Here is a 26,807-nt window from a genome sequence, read left to right on the forward strand (position 1 = left end):
GCGGTGTGAGGCTTCTTGGACAGTGCAACCAATTCCATGGAGGGGTGGAGATGGGCAACGCGGGGATGAAAATCTCGCTCAGCTTCTGCGGGGATGATGGTGACGGCACCCGTGGATGCCATTCCCCTCCTTGGAGGCGTCACCGAGCGTGTTCGCCATCTCCCTCGCTCTCATGGAGTTGGTGGATATCACCGGGCGCAAGCCTCGATTCGGTGTTTGGATCGTCACGATGGTGTCGTTCTCAACGTCGCTCCTCTGTTGGGAGCATTATGTTTGGATACACGATTGACTTCTCATTGCTCTCCCCCAGTGGTCGCCGTGACATCTTTTATCCTCCGTGAGTCCTTTTTTATCCTCCGCGGCGCTATGTACGCCCCTCGTCGGTGTCTCCAAGATGGTGTCTTCCGGATTGAATTGAGTCCTGCCATTCAACTGCAACTTTCTCTCAGACGCTCATGATGAATGGTGCGTCAACAAGCGAAGTTCTGCGGAAGTTGGGGTCTTAAGAGGTGCCCGACATCGGCCGTGACGCGGTGCTATGTATTAGCTTAGGATAGGCTCTTTTGCGTTGTAGTCCCTCCGTTCCTAAATATAAGCCTTTTATAGATTTTAATATAGACTATATACCGAGAAAAATGAGTGAATCTATGCTCTAAAATATATTTGTATACATCCGTATATAGTTCTTATTGAAATCTCTAGAGAGACTTATATTTAGAAGCAGAGGAAGTAGCTTGCTTTGCAGTGGTGTTTGTCTTCCGTCTTGCTGGTATGGTGTTCATGCTACGCTTGTTATTCGCATCGAGTGATAGCTTTCTTATAATCAAATTTCTAGTTATGTTACATCTAGTCATACTCTCGAGAGAAAAAAATTGATGAGTGCCTGCCTCTAAGGTAGAATTATACGCTTAAAACAAATCCCAATCAGTTAAGTTACATTTCCTGTAAGTATAATTGTAAGCATGCAATTGAACTTGAAATAACTGAGTAGTTCGGACATCCTATGGCTGAAAAAGTTATAGTATAAACTAGCACAAATAATGAACTCTTTCAATCAATTTGTTGCCTTTGCTTTTGGAAGGTCCAATCCATGTGTGATACTCATGCGAGGGGAGGCTTCAGTTCTTGCGCGCATTTGCCTCCTTCTCCGGCGTCAGAAGTCGCGCACCGGCCTCGGCATTCCCCTTCCTCTCGGCCTCCTTTGCCTTGAGCGCCTGCAACTTGGCGTGGTTGTAGTAGGCGACGCCAAGGAAGGCAATGGCGTAGCCGGCGAGGTTCACTGGTGTCACGGTGTCCTGGATGACCGACCATGAGAAGGCGATGAGCAGCCAGTCCTTGACCACCCCTGCCACGTTCATGGTCAGCGCCGACGTCTTCCCCACCAGCAGGAACACCGCCAGGTTCAGCGCGAAGGCGCACAGCGAATTGGTCCCGAAAACGACCACGTCTGGCCGGACGATCCCGGCCGCGGACGCCGCCTGCAGCCTCGGCAGCTCGACGAACGTCCACGGCACGGTGAGGAAGAGCAGGCAGCAGGGGGCGATGTAGTAGAGCGAGGTGATGGGGTTGAGCTTGATGCCCCTGGAGGTGAGCAGTATCTGGATGAGCACGAGGCGCGTGGCCTCGGCGGCGACGGCGGCGAGCTGGAGCGTGACGCCGAAGACGTCGAAGCGCGCCTCCCCGAAGGCCGCGACGGCGACCCCCGCGGAGATGCCGAGCATGTTGAGCATGGAGGCCCTGCGGAAGGTCTCGGTTCGGAAGGCGATGGCGAGGGAGTAGACGGCGACGGGCATGAGCGCCTTGAGCATCTGGATGAAGGAGACGGAGAGGTAGATGTAGGCGGAGTTGGAGAACCAGAGGGAGAGCGCGTAGAGCGCGCCGATGGGGACGACGGTGGCGACGTAGAGCGAGGGCGTCATGGGCGGGTCGGCGGGGAGGTCGACGAGGCGGAAGACGCGGACGAGCGCGGCGGCGAGGGAGGCGCAGAAGGCCATGTGGATCATGGTGAGCGAGATGGGGAAGGGCCAGTCGTACATCTTGGGGTCGAGGATGTACTTGTTGTACACGATCACCGTGAAGCTGAGGCTGATCCACACGGCCACGTACGCGTAGGACAGCAGCACGGACCTCAGCACCGAGGTCGGCTGCGCCACGACCGCCTTCGAGGACTCGACGTCCATGGCGGCCGCGGGGGGCTTGGTGCTGCCATCGCCGCCGGCGACGCCCATTGGGGCGAGGGGGGTGGAAGCGCGCGGTGGTTGCTAGTGGTGGCGAATCTCCCCGGCCGCGCGGTGAGCCTCGGTATGGTGTTGACTAGAGACGCGCGGTTCGACGTTTATTTAACAACATTGGCACAGGTTTCGGTAGCTTGCCGAATCATGGAACCTTTACGTGCGGTGCGTCTCACTTGTAGAATTATCAATCTGTAGAAGGTTAAGGAGGGGTGGTGGTAGCAATTGCAATTGAAAATACCAAGGTCAGCTCTCTGAACGTACTAGGATCCAAGGAAGTACAGTAGAAATGTGGAGTCAAATGCACACTTGCACTACTAGTGTGTGCATACACTCGCAGATCTCGATAAGAAAATCGCTTTACACGCTTGATGCCCGGTGCCCCGGACGATCGCGTTGGCTCGATCAAAGCCATTCGATGAGAACGTTCTCAGTCAACGCTCGCTGGATGGACTGGAGCGTAGGCCTCTTTCCCTGGCCGAGTTTCGGCTTCTTCTTGTTGCTCCATCCTCACCATGCAGCAGTGCGTGCGAGCTGCGCCGGCATATTTGCACCGACTTTGCCTTTTTCCTTTCTTCGCTTTTTATGATTTTCTTATTTTTCTTTAGGTGTTTAATTTTTTTTTTATTTTGCTTCCTTTTAGAAGCACAAGTTTTTGTATACATGATAACTTTCGCCTCCTTTCGTTGGGAATGGGAGGTAGCGCATCCCAACACCATCCATCAAAATGGACACCCGAATGCGGTGCCAGCATCTAAGCCTATATATTAAATATCTGTTTTTTTAGAAATAGTATAAAACAACATCAAATATACGCCATGCAGCCTCACTTTGAGTCATTTGTTCGTTAGCAATTCAAGCATACATGTAAATAAAAGTGTTGGATGTTCAACAAGTTTTTAAAATTGGTCGGTCCCAAATTCAACCATACTTCTCGAAACTTCAAAAGTGGCCTTTATCTGAAAATATTTCTCCTCGAGCTTGACCTTTTTCATCGCCCCATGTTCTCCCAAGTAGGATGCCCCTTGAGTTTCAACCAACGATGTATCAATTTGAAGGGCTTGCGCTCCATCCTGGAGTACATCGTGGCAGCGGGTCTGGGATATAGAATGATGTGATCAATCAAGTTGCAATATTGAGTGAATCAATGAATTGACCGACAAGAAGCAAAACTTATGATCTCCATGATTAGCGCATCCGTTGGCATCATTCTTTCTCTTGTGCAATCATAGTGCAATACTTCATGACGATAATTAAAATGATGTAACACCGATGGAGTAGCGACTTCCCATTGCGATTATGGATCACATCCCAATTGGAGGGCTCGTAGTAATGAAACCAAGAATGCACATGCTGCCAAAATATCGTGCACTTTTGCTTCATACCAACAAACGCCGCACTTGTGGCCAACTATGTGTCGCACAACAATGCCTCCCTCGCAGAGTACCTCGCCAGCATGCTTACTTCGGGCCTGTTTTGAAGTCTCTCGCTCCACGCTTCACAAACTTCTTGTGCGGAGCCGAGCCGAAGTGGGGGAAAGGGCTATGCACTACAAAAAATACACTTCCGTGGTGATACGTGTTTGTCAGAGTAGGTCGCGTTTTTTGTCATGCATGTACATCCATGATGATTTTATGACAGAATCAAGATAGTCATACATGTGCTGTCGTAGAAGTGTTCCATGACATTACCAAAATTATCATCACGGAAGTGTCCACTTCCATGACAATAAATCGCGCGTCACAGAAGTGCTTTCGTTAAGGGTGACCGACACGTGGCATCCATCGTGACGGAACGCCATTAAGCTATCGGGTTGGGTTTTGGATCCGATAACTCGTTAACAGCCCCGACCAATGGGAAATTTCCACGTGTAAAATTCTTATTGGCCGGACGAAACACGTGTCAGCTCGTCAGTGGGTCAGATAGGCGCCTATGATATGTCGACACGTGCCACGGCCCATCACTGGCCCATTTAGCTTACAAAGCCGGCCCGTTTGACTTGGTCAAAAGTTAACGGGTTGGCCCATGAAAAGCCTGTTAACGGTCTCCTCGCAAATAGCCCATTTTACGGCCCGTTAGGCCCTAAAGGAAATCGGCCCAACAACGTCATGTGGGCCGTCGAATATAACACCAGCCCATTTCACTTTCGGCCCATGTATGGCCCACGACGTCTTTCGGCCCATATGAGGCCTTCGTATCTTTCGGCCCTTTACAGGCCCACGGTGACTCTAGCCCATAATGAACAATAATTTTCTTTATACCCGTTAACGGCCCGTGATTTACATGGACCGTTTCCAGCCCGTGTTAGCTTTCGGTCTATTGACGGCCCATACGTTCTTGGGCTCCTTTTCAGCCCTCAATTACTTCTGGCCCGTTACCGGCCTGTTCTCCTAATGGGCCAAATTTGGCCCATGGCAAGAGTCGGCCCGTTACTGGCCTGTTCCCCTAATGGGCCAAATTCGGCCCATGGCAAGAGTCGGCCCGTTACTGGCCTGTTACCCTAATGGGCCAAATTCGGCCCATGGCAAGAGTCGGACCGTTTCTGGCTTGTTAACCCGTTGCGCCATTTCTAGCCCGTCCTATATTCCGGCCCATTAACGACCCGTTATGCCTGTGACAGAATTAAGCCTTTGTTGTCCTACGGCCTGTTAACGGCCTGTTACCGTGTTGGGCCGATACCAATTACGCCCGATTATGGCCCATGTATACCCATTTATCCGACGGCCCGAGGCCCACCGATTACAGGCCCATTTATCGACGGCCCGTAGGAGACCCATGGATCCTACGACCCGTATATGGCCCATGGTAGTTGTGGCCACTAGCAAACCAGGGAAAAAGAAGACTAGAAAATAAATAAGGCCGAAACTAACGCTAGGCTATTAAGGCGATTGCACAGATTACATCCATTCGGCATCAAAGATCGCCACCAGTGCAAATATAGGGAACACCCTACACTATACAAAAATGGCTTGTTGTTTTCTTCAGCCGGTGGCTGCACGTTAAGAATAAATTTTGTATCGCACCAAAACAAATTACAACTATATAACAAAAGGAAGGTTGGCATAAAACTTAACAGTCTAGCAGATAAATGCACCACCAGAAGTTCTGAAGCTCAGTTCATTTGACCTGACTGTTACGTTTTCATGCTGTATTGTCCGATGGAGCACCATAACCCTCGCCTTCATTTCCCCTAGGCTCCTGAACAACATAGCAAATGTCTGATAGCCTGGTTTCAAAACCATGCATATCTTGACGACATTGAGCAATGTTTCTCCTTGTTTCACAAAGGGTCTCTGTTAGGGAATGGACTTGTGTCTGAAGCGCAGATACAACATTGCTTTGAGATTGCATTTCTTGATCATGAGGCAGTTTGGACGATATTGCCTTAACAACCAACCCAGTATTACGCAGGAACGTGCTTTTGGCACTGTTAGTGGACAGGTACCGACCCACTACATCAAGAGCTGCCATTGCGGTTATAGTTGCCTCGCCACCTTCAGAAGGTGGTGGTTCCACCATTTTTTTCATAGCTCGCTGAAAAGTTGAGGTTTTACATTAGTAGTACCAGAACGTAAGATATTAAGGAGGCAGCAAAACCAAACAAAATAGCTTTGGTCTATATACAGAACTTATTCTGGTAAACCCATGTAAAATATTAGTTGTATTTTATTGCAAAGTACATAATAAAACCAGGTTCCAAACATATGACCATGTACCATCGCTAATGTATTGTCTATTTCTTCACATTGTATTAAGGGCTAAGGATAAAGAGACGAAGTTTATAATACGATAAGCATAGTATGACATCATTCATATCACAAAACAACTGAGAACAGACAAACAGGCAATTGTAACATTGTGTGGGCAAGTCCAGCACGGAACTAGATTACGGGTCAAGATCAAAGGAACATCACTCCTCTCTTTTAAACCTTGTAAGGTGCAATGATACGCTAAGACAATTGTGTATAAAATTGAAAAGAGTAATAGACATTGGCTACAAACCATGCAGTTCAAGGCATGAGTCAGAGTAAGTAGTAGTTAAAAGGCATGAGGATTAAGGACTTACAACAGCGGCTTTGACTGGTGTAGTCATGCCCTTCTTCTTGCTGGTGTGACAGTCCTTGAAGATTTTCACAGCATTTGGTTCAGGTACTTTTTGGTCCTTGCGGGCTTTCCTCTGCATTTCAAACAAGTCAATATAGATATGATAATATGGTATAGCGAAAAGAGTGAAATAGCAGCTAATTACAAGAGCCTCGCAGTGTGCAATATAGCTACGAGATCCTGTCGTCTGTTGGAATTTTACTTTCGTACGGTTGGCCTTATTCTTTGAATGGTTCACCTACAAGAAGATAGATTTGTGTGGCACATGCGTAAATAGGACTTCAACATGTGATCTGATCACATATATATAATGTACCTGATACTTCGGATCAGACCAGTGTTTAACAAGGCCCCTCCAGTCTTCATTCGATATATTTTCCACTGGAGATGTTTCGGAAAGTTCACTGTTAGCCTTGCCTTCAAAGTGAGTTTTCCTCAAGTTATACCGATACTGTCGCAGAGCAGACTTGAAAACATGGGTGCAAGTTTGTCTGGTTGCATCACCTTGGCTATCCAACTTGAACATCATCTATTGAAAATTATGGGAGTCCCATTATCAGCAACCTAGAAAGTATGGGATAGAGCAAGACAATATTATTATTTCCATACATAACCGTACTTATAGATAAATGGTCGAGGAAGGTGTTGAACTGGGTTTCGTTGTTGTCATTCCTATACTGAATCCATGTTGGGAGGATACGTACATGACACCTAACGGCAACCGCTGCCTCTGATACTAACTTGGCTGACTCTGTAGCATCACGTGGCCTTTTTAAACCTGCCTCAAAATGGATCTCCATTCTTCCTCCTCTAGATTTAGTGAATCTATCGAGCATTATCCCTGATGTTTGTTTCCTCTTGCGCCTAGGTGCTAGTCCAACAACGAACATAGGAAGTGTTAGTGTACATCAAACTGTGAGACTACATATAAAGAAGCATGCAACTGTAACTTGACTCCAGCAACTACCTTCTTGTTGTTGAAGCTCACAAGGTTCATCTGATATTGACAACTCATCTTGTGTCAAGAGTGCTTGGGGAGTAGTGTCAGGTGGCAAGGGAGCTTGGGAACGTGCTGCTAGCTCAGTTGACGCACGAGTAAGTCGTGCAGCTGGTAGTACTGTGGTAGGTGTTGCAAGAACTAGGGCTGTCTCTGCTTGTTTGGTGGCAGCTATTTTTTTCTATTTGGCTTTTTTTGCAACTCGTGTAGCATGGGATGCTGTGTTTGTAGAATTTTCCGCTGGACTTTGACCTTCTATTGCACCATCAGTACCAGCAGAATCTGCAAGATTCATCCGCTTCTCATTCCCTGCCATTCTGTGTTTCTTCCTCTTTCTCTGTGCCATGTTAAGTCAAGCCGACAAGAAAAATGAATAACAATTTAGTTCTTCAGAACAAATTGATGCGTGATGCAGATGAATTGAACTTTGATGTTAGACAACCACATGATAGGAGGATGTAATATGTATGAAAAACGGGACGGGAGAGATAACCAGAACTATGATGTGTAAACTAAGAAGAAGACATTTCACCAAATTAGAAGCAATGCAATGGAAGGTAGACACCATATGAAAGATGCTACAAATATCGCTCTGCCAAGTTAACAGTGTCTCATCATAAATGGCGTTTAAACAAATGTGAAGCAGTACAAGAAATAAATCATATGCAAGATGCAAACAACATCACACTACCATGTTAGAGGTCTCTCGTCATTAGTGCCATTGCATATTCACAGCATTGCATATTCACAGCTTATGATGTGTAAACTAAGGAGAAGACATTTCAACAAATTAGAAGCAATGAAAGCTAGACACCATATGAAAGATGCAACGAATATCACTCTACCAAGTTAAAATTGTCTCGTCATAAGTTCCATTTCAACAAATTAGTAGTACAAACTAGAAAAGAATGTGGATGTAACCTATATCACACTCCGAAGTCAAACGTGTCTTATGATAAGTGATTGTTGCAGGTTACACAACAGTAGTAATTTGATGTAAGAACATGGTGTGATAGACAGATATTGTATGTTCTAGAAACAGGAACACGTGTCTTATTCAAGTATAATGTGTAAAGTAAGCAGATGGAATTCAACAAAATTAGAAGCAATACAAGCTAGACATCACACATAACATGCAACCACATATAACAGTGCCAAGTTAGAGGGAGCACCGGTGATGCTGCACTAGGGGAGACGTGCTCATCATAAACACAGCTTTGTTGAGTGTCTATGCATGTGTTGTCTTGGAAATCATCTTGGGGGTGTGGAGGAGTAGAAACTATAGAGGCCCTCCGTTCAGAAGGACCACCTTTATCCGCTGCCTTGCTAACTTGATTTTGAATTGTCAAGTAAAACCGACAAGAAAAAGCAATAAAATTCTCTCTTCAGAACTCATTCATGCATGATACTGACAATCACTACTTTGATGTAAGGCAAACACATGATACCAGGATGGAATATGTATGAAAAATAGGACGGCATGGCATGTTCACAACTGTTTATGTAAACTAAGCAGAAACCATTCCAGCAAATAAGAAGCAGTGCAAGCTAGACACCACATGAAAGATGCAACCAATATGACTCTGTCAAGTTAAAAGTGTCCCATCATAAATGGAATTTCAACAAATTAGAAGCAGCACATGCTATAAATCATATGAAAGATGCAAATAATATCGCACTGCATATACTAAAGGTGTCTTGTCATGTTGATTGATGCGGGATACAAAAAAACAATAGTTTTATGTAAGGACATGCTTAATAGACAGATGTACTATGTACTAAATACAGGAAGGCATGTCACATTAACAGGTATAATGTATAACCTAGGCAGACTAGCACATGCAGTTTAACCAGATTGGAAGAATTACAATCTAGACACCATATGCAACATGCAACCACATATCATGCTACCAAGTTAGAGCAAGCACCTGCGATGCTAGTGTAGGGGAAATGATGTAATCAACTATAGAGCTACGTTCACTATCTTCATCTCGCATTTCTGTTGTTTCTTGAGAATCATGTCGGGAGGCTGACGCTGCATTCTCTAAATGAGGAGTAGTCCCCTTGCCTGCCTGCCTCGTCATAAGTGATTGATGAGGGATACACAAGAACATTAGTTTGATATAAGAACATGGTTAATACATAGATGTACTAGTATGTACCAAAAACAGAAAGGCATGTCATATTCAAAGGTATAATGTGTAAGCTAAGCAGATGCAATTTAACCAAATTGGAAGCAATACAAGCTAGACATCCGGCCGGAGTGGTGAGCATGATCATCTAGGACCTGAGATCCTGGTGGGAGGCGGGCTACTTCGCCACCATCGTAGATTTTTAGTTGGCTTCCAGGTGATGCCTATCTTTGTTGGGCTTGTCACTGGCTCGGCCAGTGCCCTGACTAGTTATTTGTCTTCTGGTGCTCACGGGATGGTGGTTCATATAAAAAAATTCCTTATCTTACGGACTTCGGCCTTTCGAATACAAGCTAGACATCATATGGAACATGCAACCACATATGACACCGCGAAGTTAAGCAAGCACCTGGGATGGTGGTTCATTGCGAGCGAGGTCATCAACTCCAGAGCTACGTTTACCGTCTCCATCTGCTGACACTGCACCCTTTATAGCGCTGTAATGTGTCTTGCCTACCCGCATATGAAGCTGGAGCGACTTCTCTCTTTTATTTTTGACTTCTCTCATGGCAGCAGAGTCTGAAATACCCTTGCATAAAAACACAATAGTGAGAGTAAGGGTGAAGTGTGTGCAGAACTAGTGCGCTGTAAAAGTAGCAGATAGCAGGTGGCTAAAAAATAAATGACAGGAGACATATGATAGCTCTACAACATTGCATGGCAAACAAAATTAGATTCTACTCCGTATGATTTTGTAATATATGAGCACAGGAAATGCAGGTACTCCTCCAGTACACCACCACATGTGGTCATATCTAAGATAACAGTCGACTAAAAATAAATAGATCAGTCGATTTTTTAATGAACCGTCTGATCTATAAGGAACGGGCAGATGGCCTTCATCTACCTCCCGCCAGTCACTATTGACGATCTTTCTCGAACCGCCAGCGACCACCGGCCCAGACCCCTGCCTCCGCCGCCCCGCCCTCCCATCGACCTCACACCACCGCCGTCCTTGGCAGCGCCCCCAGGCCATCCCTTTAATCCCAACCGACCTCCAGATCGGGCGCCAGTAGCTCTAGGCCGCACACACCCCTAAGATAAACACCAAGGCACTGCTTCCCCAACGTAATAGGCGTACTAGCGCCTATTACCCTGGGGAATGCTTCCATTAATTGGGAATCAATTGGCCAGAAACTGAAATTCAGGGGGGCGGCAGACCTCTAGCTAAGGTGAAATAGTATATGAGGAGAAACCTTGTGCATCGCGAGTTACTAGGAACATCTAGTATCAAGAAGAAGCGATCAACTAGTGTCTTCTGTGGGATGAATACCGTGCAAGCAGAGACGTAAGATTTGCACGAATAAGGGAAGAGGAGTACCTTTTTCGAATGCCGGTGTGGTCACCTCCACATGTCGCGTCGATCTTCTTCTTTTTACCGAGGAAACCGATGTTCTGGAGGGTGCAGGCTTGGACGAACCCATGGCCAAATTGTTGACAGTGTTGCCGTGGCCGTATGTTGGCGGAGGGGAAGCAGATCCGACGTGGCGAAGGATGGCGTAGCAGGAACAGCTCCGCTGCGGTGGAGGGTGGCGAAGTTGGAGCGGCAGCGATGAGGCGCAGGACGGCGTGGTTGAACTGGCTCGGGTACGGACGGCTCGGCCTCGGCTTCAACTACTAGCCATGGAGGGCATTGCGGTTGAGGTTGCGGTGGACGACGACGTCGGGGTATCGGCTCCGGCGTGATGGAGGAGGGCGGCAGTTGATGGGTGGGATGGGGTGGCGGACGAAGGACGCCGTGGTTTCGCGGCTGGTGGAGAGGTAGTTTTGGCGCCCATGGAGTACGAATGGGGAATCAGACGGGTGGGGGAACCATGTTTCGGTCTGGGACACGCTTGTTTTTGGCTTTTTTAAACAGAAGATGGGACGCGCTTGTTTGAAATTTGGGGAAAGTAAAAACTTTGCCCCCCTCTTAAATTTTGGACCTACTACGGGTCGGGGGCAGGATGGTAATCCCTGGTGTCCCAAATAGTGGGCGGAAGCGATTTCGGTCGCGCGCATTGTGATGCCCTGAGACAGATGCTCCAGATGCCTTCCATTTATTTTGTTGTTGCCATGTATGGATTGCCATGATTGTCATAATAAATTGTTCCATCATCATGCTTGTGTTATCTTTTATTCTCACTTTGTGCATTCCATCTTCATGTATGTTGCCATGTGCATTTGCATCCATCATGTTCATATTGCCTTGTTTCCATTTGTGTGCTTGGGTATGTTCTTCCTCTTGCCTCCCCTTTTTCTTATGCTCAAGCTCCAACTTGGTTCCACCAAGTTTCATCAAAACCAAGTCAACGCTTCCAATTCTTTCTTTTCTCCCAATTATTGCAAGTGGCGTTTTCCCCATCCTCCATTAATGTTTATTTATTTCCTGATGATCTTACTCTCGGCCTTTTACCTCTGTGTCAAATATCATCCTTTTTGGGATTGTTTTGGTTGGGTTAAAAAATGGCTCAAGTTCGAATTTAATTCAAACTTGAATTATTTTTAGATCTGTAAAAATTGCCAGATCACTTTTATCAAATTGTGCATAATTCCAGGAGTCCAGAGGTATTTTTATATCTCTAAAATTCTTCGTCTAAGCCCCTATTCTTTATGTTCTATACTATTTCTTTTGTTTATCAGTTAAGTGAGGAAAAAGAAGACAAACCTACCCGGGCCACCTGCGGCCCATCCGAGCCGACCAGCAGGCTAGCACTGGTGCCTGACCTCTCCTCTCGCTAGCGTGGTAATAGCCACGCTAGACAACCAGCCGGACCCCACCTGCAGCGTCTCTCCCTCCCTGCTTTTTCTTCCTCCTCTCATCTCTTCCCTCACAGTAAAACGAGGCCATGGCGCCCACATGACCACCGTGGCCGAGCCACGCACGCGCCTCCCTCCTATAAAGCCCCAGCCAAGCCTAGGGTTTTCCATCTTCCTCCTCTCCCTCTTCTCCGCCGCCGCCGCGCAGGTAAGACGCTCCCACATGACCTGCTGCCTTGCCTCCCGATGCCATGTCTGGGACGAGCCAAACCTCTTCTCCGGCGTAGCCCGTTCTGCCGGTTCCCTCCTTCCTCGCGCACCAAGAGACCTTCACGACCTCGTTCCCGCTGCGATCCAAGGCCGGAGCCACCAAGTTCCTCGACATCATCTTCCTCTGCTTCCTCTGCTTCACGGACCCAAGCGCCTCTGTCGATCATCGCGCCATCCCGCCGTCTCCAGTCACCCGCGACCTCGTACGACTCCAGCAGCACCCCCACGGTGAAGCCCCGCTCCTCCCCATCTCTCCCTCCGGTTCAATTCTGTCACCGTGGTCGTCTTCCCTAGTCGCCAATCCCATATCCGCCATGGATGAGGTTCTCGAGCTCCTCACACCCATGCGCCTCCTGCACATACGCGCACAGCACACGCGCGTCCTCTGCACGCGCCCCGCCCCTTTGCTGCACCTTCGCGGGCACACCAACAAGCACATGCATCTGCACATGCGCACGACCGCGCTAGTTTGCGAGCCTGTGACCCTGCTGCGTCTTGCCTCACCGCCATGCCCGGGATGAGCTCAAGCTCGTGCTCGAGCCAATCTCCTGCAGCTGCTCCGCCTGCACGCGACCATCCCGCAGCTGCTCAAGCATCCAATCCCGCACCCACGCCGGTACTCTTCTGCTGCAGAAGCTGCCTCCTTCGCTCGCTGTCGTCGCCGGAGTTTTGCCGTCCGTCCGAAGCCATGGCTTGTAAGTTAGGATCAGCCTTTAGTCATTGCGCCCCATCTGAAATCAATCTCCTCACTAGCCTGGTGATCATCGCCGCTCATGCTAATCTGAGGGATCTCGGGTTCAAATCCCGTGCGCCCCCCTTGTTTTTCCTTTTTGTTACCTGTTCATGTTTCTTCAGTTCAGTTCAGTTCGAGAGGATGTGTCATTTAGGGACGAACCCCTACAGTCCACAAGGAATGTTTCAGCCCAGCTGGTCGCTGCGCTGCACTTCCACCGGGGAGACCAGAGTTCAAATCCCCATGGCCGCAACTTTTGTTTTCACCAATTTTTGCTTCACTCAGATCAAGCTCTGCTCATGTTTTCAATTCCATTTTTCAGCCAATCAAGTCAGTAAGCCCACTGGCCATCGCAGCGCACGAAGAGGAGGAGGCCCTGGGATCGAATCCCATGGAGCCTTAATTCTTTTCCTCTGTGTTTTTTTCCAAAACGTGCAAAAATCCGCTTCGGGCCAATTCTGCTTCTGGGTTTGCATAGTGCATTACTTTCAGCCCGCATATGTTTTTCCCCTGTTCACTGCAATTTAGCATTTCTCTAGTGCATGCATAACTACAGATTATGCCATCATTTTGAATTGTTCATAACTAAATATCCGTGCATCCAAATAAAATATGTCATATATGAAACATGCTTAGAATTTCATCTAGTTTAAAAATATGCAACTTTCATCCATGTTAAAAATGTTTAAGGTGATGTTTGCATATATTTTGCCTCTAGCCATGCTAAAATGATTTATTTCATATCTTAATAACCGTAACTCGGAATTTAATAAAATTTATATGTAAATGGGGTAGAAAAATGACTAGTTTAACATGGTGGCCTTACTTTGCATGTTTAATAACTCTAAAATTGTGTTTAGGGCAGAACAGTACCAAACCTCAAAATATGTATATGGGGTTTTACCGGACTTGTTGTTTGTTGTTTCCGGCCTTATTTAAACTTGACTAGATAGGTAGTTTTCTTTGCTTCACCCTCTTGCCATGTTTAACAACATTTAATATTGTTGGGTACATAAACGAGAGAGTACTAAATAAGTCATGTGGTGTTTTCTTCAATATGCAACTCCGTTGCATAATGAGCTCCACTTAATTTGTAGGATTGCTTGTGCACTTTACCATGCCATGCTTCATTAAATCGGAATAAAATATGTTATATATGAAACATGCTTAGAATTTCATCTAGTTTAAAAATATGCAACTTTCATCCATGTTAAAAATGTTTAAGGTGATGTTTGCATATATTTTGCCTCTAGCCATGCTAAAATGATTTATTTCATATCTTAATAACCGTAACTCGGAATTTAATAAAATTTATATGTAAATGGGGTAGAAAAATGCCTAGTTTAACATGGTGGCCTTACTTTGCATGTTTAATAACTCTAAAATTGTGTTTAGGGCAGAACAGTACCAAACCTCAAAATATGCATATGGGGTTTTACCGGACTTGTTGTTTGTTGTTTCCGGCCTTATTTAAACTTGACTAGATAGGTAGTTTTCTTTGCTTCACCCTCTTGCCATGTTTAACAACATTTAATATTTTTGGGTACATAAACGAGAGAGTACTAAATAAGTCATGTGGTGTTTTCTTCAATATGCAACTCCGTTGCATAATGAGCTCCACTTAATTTGTAGGATTGCTTGTGCACTTTACCATGCCATGCTTCATTAAATCGGACATGCATCATACTAGATTGTGCATCATGCCATGTTCATGTCATGGTTGTTTACTATGTTGTTTGCTTCTTTCCGGTGTTGCTTCTTCAGGTTGGTTCCGATAACATCGTGTGTGTGAGGATCCGGTCGACTACGTCCGTTTGACTTCTTCATGGACTCGTTCTTCTTCCTTGCGGGATCTCGGGCAAGATGACCATACCCTCGAAATCACTTCTATCTTTGCTTGCTAGTTGCTCGCTCTTTTGTTATGCCTATGCTGCGATACCTACCACTTGCTTATCATGCCTCCCATATTGTTGAACCAAGCCTCTAACCCACCTTGTCCTAGCAAACCGTTGTTTGGCTATGTTACCGCTTTGCTCAGCCCCTCTTATAGCGTTGTTAGTTGCAGGTGAAGATTGGAGCTTGTTCCATGTTTGGAATATGGATATTTTGTTGGGATATCACAATATGTCTTATTTAATTAATGCATCTATATACTTGGTAAAGGATGGAAGGCTCGGCCTTATGCCTGGTGTTTTGTTCCACTCTTGCCGCCCTAGTTTCCGTCATATCGGTGTTATGTTCCCGGATTTTGCGTTCATTACGCGGTTGGGTTATAATGGGAACCCCTTGACAGTTCACCTTGAATAAAACTCCTCCAGCAATGCCCAACCTTGGTTTTACCATTTGCACTAACAACCTACCACCTTCCGTTGGGTTCTACAGACTCAAGGGTCATCTTTATTTTAACCCCCCCGGGCCAGTGCTTCTCTAAGTGTAGGTTCGAACCGAGCTGCCTGCAGGGCCACCTCGGGGAAACTTAAGGATTGGTTTTACTCGTAGCTAGTCTCATCTGAGTGTGTCCTGAGAACGAGATATGTGCTGCTCCTATCGGGATTTGTCGGCACATTCGAGCGGTGTTGCTGGACTTGTTTTACCATTGTCAAAATGTCTTGTAACCTGGATGCCGAGTCTGATTGGAATGTCTTGGGAGAAGGAATATCCTTCGTTGACCGTGAGAGCTTGTGATGGGCTAAGTTGGGACACCCCTGCAGGGATTTGAACTTTCGAAAGTCGTGCCCGCGGTTATGGGCAGATGGGAATTTGTTAATGTCCGGTTGTAGAAAACCTGAAGTTGACCTTAATTAAAACACATCAACCGCGTGTGTTACCGTGATGGTCTCTTCTCGACGGGGTCCGGAAAGTGAACACAGTGTTGGAGTTATGCTTGACGTAGGTTGTTTTAGGATCACTTCTTGATCATACTTTCTCGAACGTGCTTTGTCTTCTCTTCTTGCTCTCATTTGTGTATGTTAGTCACCATATATGCGAGTCGCTTGCTGCAGCTCCACCTCATACCTTTTTCCCTTCCTATAAGCTTAAATAGTCTTAATCGCGAGGGTGTAAGATTGCTGAGTCCCCGTGACTCACAGATACTTCCAAAACCAGTTTGCAGGTGTCGATGTTACCGAGCAGGTGATGCAACCCAGCTCAAGGAGGAGCTCGATGAAGTTTGTGTTCATTGGGTTGTTCCATTTCCAGTTGGTCAGTAGTGGAGCCCAGTCGCGACGATCAAGGATCTATGTAGCATTTGAGGCAGTCTTCTTTTATTTTGGTTCCGTAGTCGGACGTTGATTGTATCTGGTTGATGTAATGCTTTATTCATGTATTTGTGTGGAGTGGCGATTGTAAGCCAACTATGTATCTCTGTCCCTTATGTATTACATGGGTTGTGTGAAGATTAGCTCACTTGCGACATTGCTTTCAATGCGGTTATGCCTCTAAGTCGTGCTTCGACACCTGGGAGATATAGCCGCATCGAGGGCGTTACAAGTTGGTATCAGAGCCTTCCCCGGCATTAGGAGCCCCCTGTTTGATCGAATCGCTAGCGTTATTGAGTCTAGAAATGTTTTGAGTCATTTAGGAATTATATATATTAGAGAGTTAGGACTTCTTTTTACTCCTTGGTCCCTTCGTCGCTTTGGTGAGGCATCCTGACATAGAGTTTTGACTCTTCTCTTCTCAAATTTCACTAAAAAAATTTAGGATCACGCGGGTATTTTGGAATCATTCCGATGGTTTTGTGACGAGAACATTGTTCTTGGTGCCTCCTGTCATTTAGGGGCTGTGGCACTGTCCCGGGGAGTTGAGCTCTGAGGTGTTGTCGTCACAATTTTATCGTTGCAGTTCTGGAATACCTGAGAGTAGTTTCGCCGACATCGAAAATCTCTTTTATGCAGTTGTTGGTGAGATAACCTCGACGCCACCCAGTACTGGGGCGGGAGTTCAGGAGTATTGCCATAACTTGTATAACGGATGCTTTTCGAAGGTTGAGGTAAACGATTTCTGAAGGTTTCTTGGTTATGTGTTGAAGGATGGATACAGCTGGATGTAGGATTTGCTAGTTTTGGGTGAGATATTATGCTTCTCCTGTATCCCAACACCTGATTTCATAAATGGAAAGTTTCGGGAGTTTATAAGTGGGAATTCAAGTAGCTCCTAGGATATTTTTCCGTCAGATGTATGATATGAAATTGGGGTTCGACGTCTAGTGGTCCGCCTATCCACGGTTGGTTTTACAGTGGTCTCGTTGTGTCTTAAAGAGTCCTTGGCTATGCCGACTCGGGGATGCTTCGTATGTCATGTGCACTGCCTTGTACATGATGGTGCTGTACGATCGAGCCCGTGTAGGCCCCACCACGAAAACTTCGGACGAAATCTCTATCATATGTTTGTTCCGGCCTATTCTGCAAGCCAATCCTTTGTTTTGTTTTGAGTTGTGGTATTCGAGTTGCTTTGAAGTCAAATGTTGATTCCATACCTTCCCCAAATGGTGTTCTCATACTCCGAGGTGAATACCAATCCTTCTTGATCATCAAGATTGTTTTGTCAATCCTTTTTCACCGGTGTGTTTCTCTTCAAGTGGATCCGATCACTTCAAGATTTGCAAGATCAATTATCAGTTCTTCTTAACGGTGTTTGTATCTTCCGTCTCCAAGTTGCCTTTGTTTTTCCCGCCCACCCACCCCATTTTTCTTCAAGGACTCAGATTTTTTAATCAAGTATCCTTTGATTCATGTGAAGTCTCTCCATTCTTTTCCTTCATGTTCTTACCCGATGATTCTCATGAAGATTCTAACGGAGCCTCAAGTTCATCATTATTTGCCTTTTTTTCTCCGGTGGATTCAATTCAAGCTTTGCCAATTATATCCTTTCCTCGTTGCAAATACCCTCTTATGCCGGTGCTCCTCATATTCATTCACTTCTCGCTATTCATTTGTTCCGGAGTGCTCAAGAAATCTCAAAAGATTCGTGTTTCCACTCTACTTTCGTAATCCTCTCAAGCTCTTTCAAGATTGTTATCTCATTCTAGCCATTTAATTCAAACGGTGCAACCTCTCTTTTAAATCTTTTCAACGGTGTATCTTTTGAGTGGGCCCTAACCCGCAGGTCTTTTCCCAGGATCTTACCTGACTCTTCTTATTTTCTCGGAGCTGTCCTAAATTTCTTTTCAAAGTTTGACGTAAGAATGATTCATCATCAGTCGTATGTATTTCTCCAAGATCTTTCAAATTCTTTTCATCGTTGGCTCAACCTCTTTGCTTTTGATTCTCCTGGAGTGTCTAAACAATTCTCAGTGCTGGTTTCGTCATTTTTCTCAACAGTTGAAGACCTAAGAAGAGTTTTCCCTCCATATCTTATCTGTTCTCTCAAAGATTCATGGTGCTAGTTTGTTTCCATCCTCTCATAATTGTTTTGATTATGAGAATTCTTTTCATCCATCCGGAGCATTTCATGAGTTGTTTTCTCTTTTCTTTTCCCCGAAGCCCATCATTTCAGAAGATTAATTCATTCCAGCTTTCAGCTCTCATACTCTAAATCATACCGGTGCTCAGAACAAAGATTCTCTAATCAGCTCGTAATCTCGTCGTTCTCATGGATCTAAATTCTCTCAAGCATCTTCGTTTAATTGCTAATTCTTCCCGGTGTTTCTTCATGTTTTAATCGTTCTTTTTCAATTCTTACGGTGGTTCGTTCCAGAGTTTTCTCTTCCTTCTTTATCATATCAATTTATTCGTTGTTTCAACCCTTCCGGTGGTTCCTTCAATACCTTCCCAAGTTGGCGCGATATCTATCTTAATCCTTTCTTCGAGAATAAGTAGTATGCCAAATCCGCTGTCTGTCATCAATTTAATTGGTGAAGGATGAGCATAACATAATTCTTATTCTTGATTCACCCAAATGATTAATTCCTTATTCCGGAGGCTCATCAAATTCTTGATTTCAACTGTTAATCTTCTCTTTTTCTCAGAGTTCCAATCTTTTTCAACTATTTCACCACGGAGATTCATCTAAATCGGTACAAGGTTTCACCTTGTGTTTTTAACTTCTTTTTTCCTTCCATTTGATCATTCTTTTGTTTACCGGAGTTCTTCATGGAGGCCCTACTTGATGGTTCATCAAGGATTTTATTCCTTTTCGAATTGTTCATCGACATTCTTTCAGAGGAGCTCAAGCATTCTTCATCTTGCATTTCGAAGTGCAATTCTTTCTACCGTATCAGTTGAGGTGGTGCTATGTCATTCTTCATAACTTGAGTTCATGTTTCATGATTCACATGTTATCAAGAATGAAATATTTTAAATCCATCAATTTCTTCTTTGGATTTATCTTGGGTTATATTTCACCTAAAGCCTTCCCTAAGGATCGTTGCTATTTGTGGTGCTCATAAATGACCCAAGTTCTTCATTTATCCTCCCGATGAAATAAGTTTCTTGTCTCCTTGTTCATATCAATCCAATCTTGTTTCCATTTATGGCAGGTTTTCACCTCAAGTTCTTGAGATGTTTTCCATAAGCCCTCAACAAGCATGTTCTTTCATTGTTGATTTCCCGACAACTCTGATGAATCCTTCTTTTTAAGGATGCTCTCTCAAATTCATTTGAGGTAGAACATGTTGTTTTCTTCTCTATTCTTTTCATTGCATTCTTTCATTTGTTCCGGAGGCATTGTGATGCTGCTCTCTTCGACCCATCATCTTGTTTTGTCAAGATCATGTCCAATTCCTTCCATTTACAGGCAGAGTGCTGTCCAAATTATATCATTCTTATTCCTTCCCCATCTTGTTTTAACCGGAGTATTGTGCCCCTTTGCTCAAGTTCTTTTCGCCTATTCAAGCTTTGCATCTCTTTTCAATTGGGTGCTTTCCGAATTTGTTCGTCCTTATTAGTCTTCCCTACCGGAGTGCTTTCAACTTTGTTCTTCCTCGTTCCTCTTTCCTAACCGAGTGCTTTGAACTTCGTTTATCTCCGTTGTATTCTTTTCTCGAAATTGTTTAACCTTTTCAAGGTCCGTGGTTTCACTCGTTTGTCAAAGAAGCAACTTAGTTTTACCTCTCCTCTTCCTCTTCCGTTTTCCCACCGGTGCCATTCTAGATCTCGGGACAAGATCCTCTTGTAGTGGTGGAGTGTTGTGACGCCCCGAGACTGATGCTCCAGACGCCTTCCATTTATTTTGTTGTTGCCATGTATGGATTGCCATGATTGTCATAACAAATTGTTGCATCATCATGCTTGTGTTATCCTTTATTCTCACTTTGTGCATTCCATCTTCATGTATGTTGCCATGTGCATTTGCATCCATCATGTTCATATTGCCTTGTTTCCATTTGTGTACTTGGGTATGTTCTTCCTCTTGCCTCCCCTTTTTCTTGTGCTCAAGCTCCAACTTGGTTCCACAAGTTTCATCAAAACCAAGTCAACGCTTCCAATTCTTTCTTTTCTCCCAATTATTGCAAGTGGCATTTTCCCCATCCTCCATTAATGTTCATTTATTTCATGATGATCTTACTCCAGGCCTTTTACCTCTGTGTCAAATATCATCATTTTTGGGGTTGTTTTGGTTGGGTTCAAAAATAGCTCAAGTTCGAATTTAATTCAAACTTGAATTATTTTTAGATCTGTAAAAATTTCCAGATCACTTTTATCAAATTGTGCATAATTCCAGGAGTCCAGAGGTATTTTTATATCTCTGAAATTCTTCGTCTAAGCCCCTATTCTTTCCATTCTATACTATTTCTTTTGCTTATCAGTTAAGTGAGGAAAAAGGAGACAAACCAACCCGGGCCACCTGCGGCCCATCCGAGCCGACCAACAGGCCAGCACTGGTGCTTGGCCTCTCCTCTCGCTAGCGTGGTAATAGCCACGCCGGACAACCAGCCGGACCCCACCTGTAGCGTCTCTCCCTCCCCGCTTTTTCTTACTCCTCTCGTCTCTTCCCTCACAGTAAAACGAGGCCATGGCGCCCACATGACCACCGTGGCCGAGCCACGCACGCTCCTCCCTCCTATAAAGCCCCAGCCTCGCCTAGTGTCGTGGTTTTGTCACGGCAGATGTCCTCATGAAAGGACTTACTCATGGAGCCATCGCGACGGGTTAGCTTGAAGGGGTTAAAGCGGACACAGGGACACAAGGGAGTTTATACTAGTTCGGCCCCTTCGATGAAGGTAAAAGCCTACGTCTAGTTCTGATGGAATTGATGGGGTTTCGATGACTAGGGAGCAAACAAGCTTCTCCTATGTCTCGAGTTGTTGTCTGTTGTCTGAACCGCCGTCGGGTCGTCCCCTTATATACACGGGTGACGCCCGTCGGTTCACAGATTCCCAATACCGGCTCATAGATGTGTCCGAGTTGGTCTCTACTTATTCCTAACTTACAATACAAGTTACATACCAACGTCGGTTTACGGCTACAGGCCTTGAACCGACTATGGGCCTTGATCCCTCATCTTCCTTCTAGGGTTTTAACATGGTTAACTACTGAAGAAGTTAACCCGGCCCAGATAGGCCGGTTTACACCCAGTAGTGATATCCTCAACATTAGGCCCCAGATTGATTTGAATAGGTTCATGTCAATCCTTAGCAAAAATCTTCATCTTCAACATCTTCTTGTAGTTGTTGAACCGTCGTGATGTCATCTTCTCTGGTCGTTGTAAATCGGCGTGACGTCACCTGTTTAATAGGTCTGCGACAATTAAGGCGACAACTTCGTTTTCAAACCCACGGTCCCTTGCCTTATAAATAGGACCGAAGGGTCATTTCTTTTTCCCCTTTGTGCCCTTCTGCTTCATCTTCCCCGCGTCATCCAGCTTCGGAGCTCCGCCGCCGTCGACGACCTCTGCTCCAACCTTGGCCGCTGCATCACCCTGATTGTACCAGAGCATCGCGGCAACCTTCTGTTTCTTCCTCGGCTCCGGTGAGTTCTTCACCTTTTCCCCTGTAGATCCGTTCTAGGGTTTCCAAGTTCTTCAGCGTTCATCGTCTGCTTCGTATTCATATGATAGATCTTAGATGAACCTGTGAACCTTTGCTCTGTGTAGCGGTAGTTCTTAGCATCCGCCTTTACTTATATGCTTCAAGACCATAGATCTACCTGTATCTCTGCCCATTGATTCGGTACTGTTCTTTTTTGAACCTTGAATATTTTCCTTGTTTTCTGAACTTGCTTCAGATCCGTCGCTGTAGAGAAATCTTGTGAAATCTGTTTCTGTACACTTATCCATCCGTAATCTCAACTGTTTCAATGCTTAGATCCGGTGGTTTAACTTTGTAGAAAAATTGTCAAACCAGTATATACCATTAGTCCCCTTGTTGAACCGCCGGATGCTGTTGCTTCATAAAACTCCGGTTTAGGTAGAACTGTCTCCGGTTTAACATTGTACATACCAGTGCACTTTAATCAATTCATTCTTGAACCGGAATCACCTATCTTGTAGATTTCATCATGGCCAAGCAAGTATATGAGTGCAACTGGGTTCCTTCTCGCGTCACAGAGACTCAATAGAACAATTTAGTCCTGATCGGCACTTTAGGCAGAAAAAACACCATCCATTGGAGAGCCCCTGGCAAAGAATGTCCTCCCACACCTCAAGAAGGAGAGGTCGTCATTTTTGTAGACCACTTAGCCCGGGCTTTAAGCCGCCTGGTTCTAAATTTTACCGGGATGTTTTAGCCGATTTTCAACTCCATCCACAAGACACTGGCCCCAACTCTGTTACAAACATGTGTCACTTCCAAGTGCTCTGTGAGGTGTTCTTTCAAGAGGAGCCCATAGTGGAATTGTTCAGAGACTGTTTCCATCTAAACCGCCGTACTAAGTTTTCTGACGGTTCCAATACGGAATTGGGCGGTGTGGCGATTCAGAAAAGGAAAGAGGTCACATACACTCACGCCAAACTGCACAGCTACCCCAAAGAGTGGAATCAAACATGGTTCTATTGCAAAGACACCTCCCCTGCTGGTGAAAATCCTTTGCCTGGCTTTTGTCTGGAGCGGCTTAGCAATACACACCCCTTTCCGCAAAGGTTGACTGCCAAGGAGAGAAGCAAATACGCTCCTCAACTATCCAAGCTCAGAGCCTTCATGGCCAATGGTTTAACCGGAGTTGATCTTGCTCGCTGTTGGATATCGTGGAGCATACTCCCCCTTAGTCAGCGCTCCGGTTTAATGTGCGAGTATACTGGCAGTGTTGACGACCCACTGCAACATGCTAACATCCAGCTCACCGACGAAGAAATCACAGAGGATGTGAATAAAATGCTGAATGAACCGGAACACGTCTGTGCTCGAACCGGCCTGCTTCCCTTCTGTGCCACCAACAAACCACCAGCTGTAAGAACTTGATTTTTTCTTTTTACTGAACCTGTTATTGATATATCTGGTCATTGTTTAATATCAATGTCTGCTTAAACAGGGTAATGATCCGTTCTGGAGCAAGAAACTTCCACAGGAGAAGCCAGAAAAACCAGACAAACCGGAACGACCAACCCGGCCAAAGACTAAAGTCGTGAAACGGCCTGCTCCCAAGAAGAAAACCACTGCATCTTCTGATCCGGCCCCTGATGATGATGCGGATAATCCGGACCTTGAGGTAGAGCTTGACTCACTTGGCTTATTTTTCATGCGTCTTATTGATGATGATATTTGTCAGGATGATGCCGAAGCCAGCCATGCTGATGCTGCAGAGGTAATTATTCTCTCTTCTGATTCAGACCCTTTGCCTTCACTAAAAATCCGTCGGGCAAACCGAAAGGTTAAGTTTTCTCATCCTCTTGCTTACTTGGATCCCAAATTTCTTATGAAGACCCAACAACACGAAGCTCGCCGCACAACCCGGCACAGCGGCCAGGTAGTTACCTCCGCCGGTTTACCGAACAGTCCGGTTCGGAAACGTCGTTCAGAGGTCTCTAATTTGCTTGTCAGTGCTTGTCCTAAAGCGGGCTGTTTTCATCAACCTCTTAATCCATCTGACTCTGATTATCAGGTTACTTCCCACTCATCCTTTGGTGAGTCATCGGCTACTCAGCTGCCACCGCTCAAAACGGTACTTGGGTAAGCTATACTTATCATAATATTTCCGGTACATCACCTTGGAACATATGCTGTATTTGACTTTGTTATTCCTTTCAGGGCCAAGCCTAGGCCGAGCAAGAAGGCTCGCCTGGATAAAGCGGCCGAGGAGGATGCCGTCCCTGAACCGGGCAAAACACCAGATCTTGAAGCGGCTATTCCTGAAGATATACCCAATGATCCACCGCAGCGAGATGACGATCTTATTGCTGAAGAGAGGCCTATTGATACCTCAAGTCCTGTCAACCAGCCCACAAGCCCCCTCCGGATTGAGAAATCCACCAATCCAACAAAGCCTACTGATAAGCCAACGGCCCCAGTGCAAACCGGCGACGCTAAGGATGATGAAGTTGTTATTACTGGCATTGGCCATACAGAGCCAAGCAATCCTGTCGCTTTGTCTAAACATACTGCCAAGGAAGAATTTGCTGCCTTTGGCAAAGGCAAGTGGAATGTTGATCTGGCGACTTATGCTGCTCTGAACGCCCAAGAAATCCATTCCGGCTATCTGAACCGGCTGTATACCAGTCGTGACTATGAAGCCAGTCTGGTTAACATGATGAAATATAAATATGAGGTAACTTCCATATGCTCTTTCCTGCTTGTATGTTTCAATTCTTGCCGACTCTCTTAGCCCCCAAGGGCCGGTTTGTAATCTTCTATCAAACCGGGACTTACTAATATAAATTTTAATGCCTCAAAATTCACTGATGTAGCCCCCAAGGGCCGGTTCAACTTAGTGTAGTTAAACCGGGACTTAAGTAATTAATATCGCTGGATCAGAACTTATTTGAACAAATATCCATTAGCCCCCAAGTGCCAAGTTGAATACTTGTATTGAGCTTGGGACTTTGTAAACAATTGAAAGATGAAGATCGAATATGCATTAGCCCCCAAGTACCAAGTGCATAACTTGTTATGTGGTTAGTACTTCAATTCTTGTACCGTTTTGCTGAATCATGTAACTATCTGTATGCAGGCTGAGCTGAAGACCAAAGAGACCCAAATCGCCGATCTCCAAGAAAATCTGAAGTCCCAACAGACTGAAACCTCAAAAGCAAAAGAGGAGTTGACCAGCGCCTTAAGCGTCATGGAACTGTTGGGATTCATAGTAATTTCAAAAAATTTCCTACGCACACGCAAGATCATGTGATGCATAGCAACGAGAGGGGAGAGTGTTGTCTACGTACCCAACGCAGACCGACTGCGGAAGCATTGACACGACGTAGAGGAAGTAGTCGTACGTCTTCACGATCGAACCGATCAAGCACCGAAACTATGGCACCTCCGAGTTCGAGCACACGTTCAGCTCGATGACGATCCCCGGACTCCGATCCAGCAAAGTGTCGGGGAAGAGTTCCGTCAGCACGACGGCGTGGTGACGATCTTGATGAACTACAGCAGCAGGGCTTCGCCTAAACTCCGCTACAGTATTATCGAGGAATATGGTGGCAGGGGGCACCGCACACGGCTAAGGAATAGATCTCAATGATCAACTTGTGTGTTTCTGGGGTGCCTCTGCCTCAGTATATAAAGGAGCCAAGGGGGAGGGGGCGCCGGCCAAGGAGGAGGGCGCAGGAGGAGTCCTACTCCTTCCGGGAGTAGGACTCCCCCCCAATCCTATTCCAACTAGGATTCCCAAGGGGGAAAGAGGGAGAGGGGTGGCCGGCCACCTTTCCTAGTCCTAATAGGACTAGGGGAAGGGGGGAGGCGCGCAGCCCTTATGGGCAGCCCTTTCATCTTTCCACTAAGGCCCATGAAGGCCCATATGGCTCCCGGGGGGTTCCGGTAACCTCCCGGTAACCCGGTAAAATCCCGATTTCACCCGGAACACTTCCGATATCCAAATATAGGCTTCCAATATATCAATCTTTACGTATCGACCATTTCGAGACTCCTCGTCATGTCCGTGATCACATCCGGGATTTCAAACAACCTTCGGTACATCAAAATGCATAAACTCATAATATAACTGTCATCGTAACCTTAAGCGTGCGGACCCTACGGGTTCGAGAACAATGTAGACATGACCGAGACACGTCTCCGGTCAATAACCAATAGCGGGACCTGGATGCCCATATTGGCTCCTACATATTCTACGAAGATCTTTATCGGTCAGACCGCATAACAACATACGTTGTTCCCTTTGTCATCGGTATGTTACTTGCCCGAGATTCGATCGTCGGTATCCAATACCTAGTTCAATCTCGTTACCGGCAAGTCTCTTTACTCGTTCCGTAATACATCATCTCACAACTAACATATTAGTTTTAATGCTTGCAAGGCTTATGTGATGTGTATTACCGAGAGGGCCCAGAGATACCTCTCCGACAATCGGAGTGACAAATCCTAATCTCGAAATACGCCAACCCAACATCTACCTTTGGAGACACCTGTAATGCTCCTTTATAATCACCCAGTTACGTTGTGACGTTTGGTAGCACCCAAAGTGTTCCTCTGGTAAACGGGAGTTGCATAA

The 26,807-nt window shown here is 45.7% G+C and overlaps 1 protein-coding gene across 1 annotated transcript; it reads right to left on the bottom strand.

The window, feature by feature from the left end:
• Positions 1-876: 876 nt before the first annotated feature.
• Positions 877-2,306, bottom strand: LOC119300853 (probable sugar phosphate/phosphate translocator At4g32390). Its single transcript, XM_037577740.1, has one exon. It carries the CDS (start codon positions 2,226-2,228, stop codon positions 1,119-1,121), a length of 1,110 nt encoding a protein of 369 aa, XP_037433637.1. The 5' UTR covers positions 2,229-2,306; the 3' UTR covers positions 877-1,118.
• Between the last annotated feature and the right edge of the window lie 24,501 nt (positions 2,307-26,807).

Source organism: Triticum dicoccoides, chromosome 5A (assembly GCF_002162155.2).
Source record: "Triticum dicoccoides isolate Atlit2015 ecotype Zavitan chromosome 5A, WEW_v2.0, whole genome shotgun sequence".
NCBI classification, from domain to species: Eukaryota; Viridiplantae; Streptophyta; class Magnoliopsida; order Poales; family Poaceae; genus Triticum; species Triticum dicoccoides.